General features: G+C 36.9%; 1 protein-coding gene across 1 annotated transcript; it reads left to right on the top strand.

Annotated features, from left to right (window-relative positions):
• The first annotated feature begins 1,214 nt into the window (after positions 1-1,214).
• On the top strand, positions 1,215-1,791 carry LOC110724101. Its single transcript, XM_021903497.1, has 2 exons — positions 1,215-1,626; positions 1,682-1,791. Exons 1-2 carry the CDS (start codon positions 1,215-1,217, stop codon positions 1,789-1,791), a joined length of 522 nt encoding a protein of 173 aa, XP_021759189.1.

Consider the following 1,791-nt stretch of genomic DNA (forward strand, 5'->3'; position numbering starts at 1 on the left):
AGACGCTGGTCATTAGCGCCAGACGCTGGTCATTAGCGCTAGACGCTGGTTATTAGCGCCAGGCGCTAATAATCAGTTTCACGCGCTTTTGTTTTTATCATATCTTTTGATCCGGAAGTCCAAATAAGGCGTATAATATGTCGTTAGAAAGCTCTTGAAGACTACTTTCCAACCCAATTAGAAACAGATTAAAATCTTTTGTAGATAAAAAGATATGTCTGAAATAGTGGAATAGTGTTAGTTTTGGATAGAGTTTCATATTCCATTCATATCTTTTTCGTTGTAAATCGGATTTAATATTATAATATATCATTGGAAAGATAATTAGATTTATCCAACCATATAAGATTTGGATAAATATTATGAGGCACGAAAATAAAATATGAATATATTTCACTTCGTACGAAACAAGGATTCCAAAAAGGAGTAGTTTTATTCAATTTCAAACTCTTTGAAACATAATTATCAATCCTAACTCCATTAGGATTTAAGAGAACCTCCTAGAATACTCTAGAAGACTATAATCAATCTTAATAGCTGGAATGATAATTAATAATAGGCCCTCCACTAGATCATTGGGCCGCATATAAAAACAAAATCGGGCCCAGTTTAGTATTTTGGTCATAACTTCCTCATTATTCATCGGAATTGGGCTTATAATATATCGTTATAAAGGTCTTTTCAAGCCCTATCCAATTACACCATTATTGGACCCTTATCATCGACCAAAATAAACTAGAATGTACGTTTTTCATAAATAGGGTAAGAAAAGAAATATTTTCAAAAACAGAAAAAAGAGATATTTCAATAAAAACATCCTCATCACTAGACTTTTCACACTTTCGCTTCGTTCGATAATCAAATGACATGAAAATTATTCATCACTGGGTTTGGTTTTGTGGAGACACATTTGGGTGTCTACACCAGGACCTCTGCCAGAAAATCTAACTGCGGCAGAGATCAAGAAGCACAAGGAAGCTCATGACAGAGCTATACCTATCACTTGCTTAATGATTGATACCATGGAGCCTAGTCTTCAAAAGCGTTTTGAGGACCAGGATGCCTACTCAATCATGCAAGAACTCAAAGCTTTGTTTAAGAAACAAGCTAGAGTTGAAAGGTATGAGCTCCATCGTGAGATTCTAGATTGTTGAATGGAGAAGGGAGCCACAGTACATGATCATGTTTTCAAAATGATCGGCCTAATTCAAAGTATGGAGAAACTGGGGCACCCATATAGTGATGATTTGGCAACAGACATCATTCTCCATTCACTACCAGAAAGTTTCAACCAATTTATCATGAATTTTAACATAACTACCACTGCAAAGACTATGAATCAATTGCATGCAATGCTGGTTAGTGCTGAGAAACAAATCCCTAAGGAACCTAAGAAGGAAGTTCTTATGATTCAAAAGGGAAAGGGGTTCAAGAAGAAGGGGCAAAAGGCTAGTGCCAAGAGCAAGGGCAAGCAAGTTGCCAAGGCTCCTGAAAAGCCTAAGAGGACTCCAAAGCCCAAGGCTGCAAGTGAAAGTGAATGCTTTTACTGCAAGAAGAAGGGGCATTGGAAGCGAAATTTCCAGAAATACCTTGACTTCCTCAAAAAGAATAGAGCATCAACCTCAGGTATTATGTTATAAACATTCTAACTTTTACTTAGGTATGTGATACCAAGTTGTAGTGCTTAACATTATGAATGTTGAGCAGGAACTGCAAACAAGTGAAGCTAGCAAGGAAATGGAGCTTGAAGGTGCACTAGAAGTGTTTGAGTGGCCAGAGATAGCTTCATAG

The sequence above is a fragment of the Chenopodium quinoa genome, unplaced genomic scaffold, assembly GCF_001683475.1.
Source record: "Chenopodium quinoa cultivar QQ74 unplaced genomic scaffold, ASM168347v1, whole genome shotgun sequence".
Classification (NCBI taxonomy): Eukaryota; Viridiplantae; Streptophyta; class Magnoliopsida; order Caryophyllales; family Amaranthaceae; genus Chenopodium; species Chenopodium quinoa.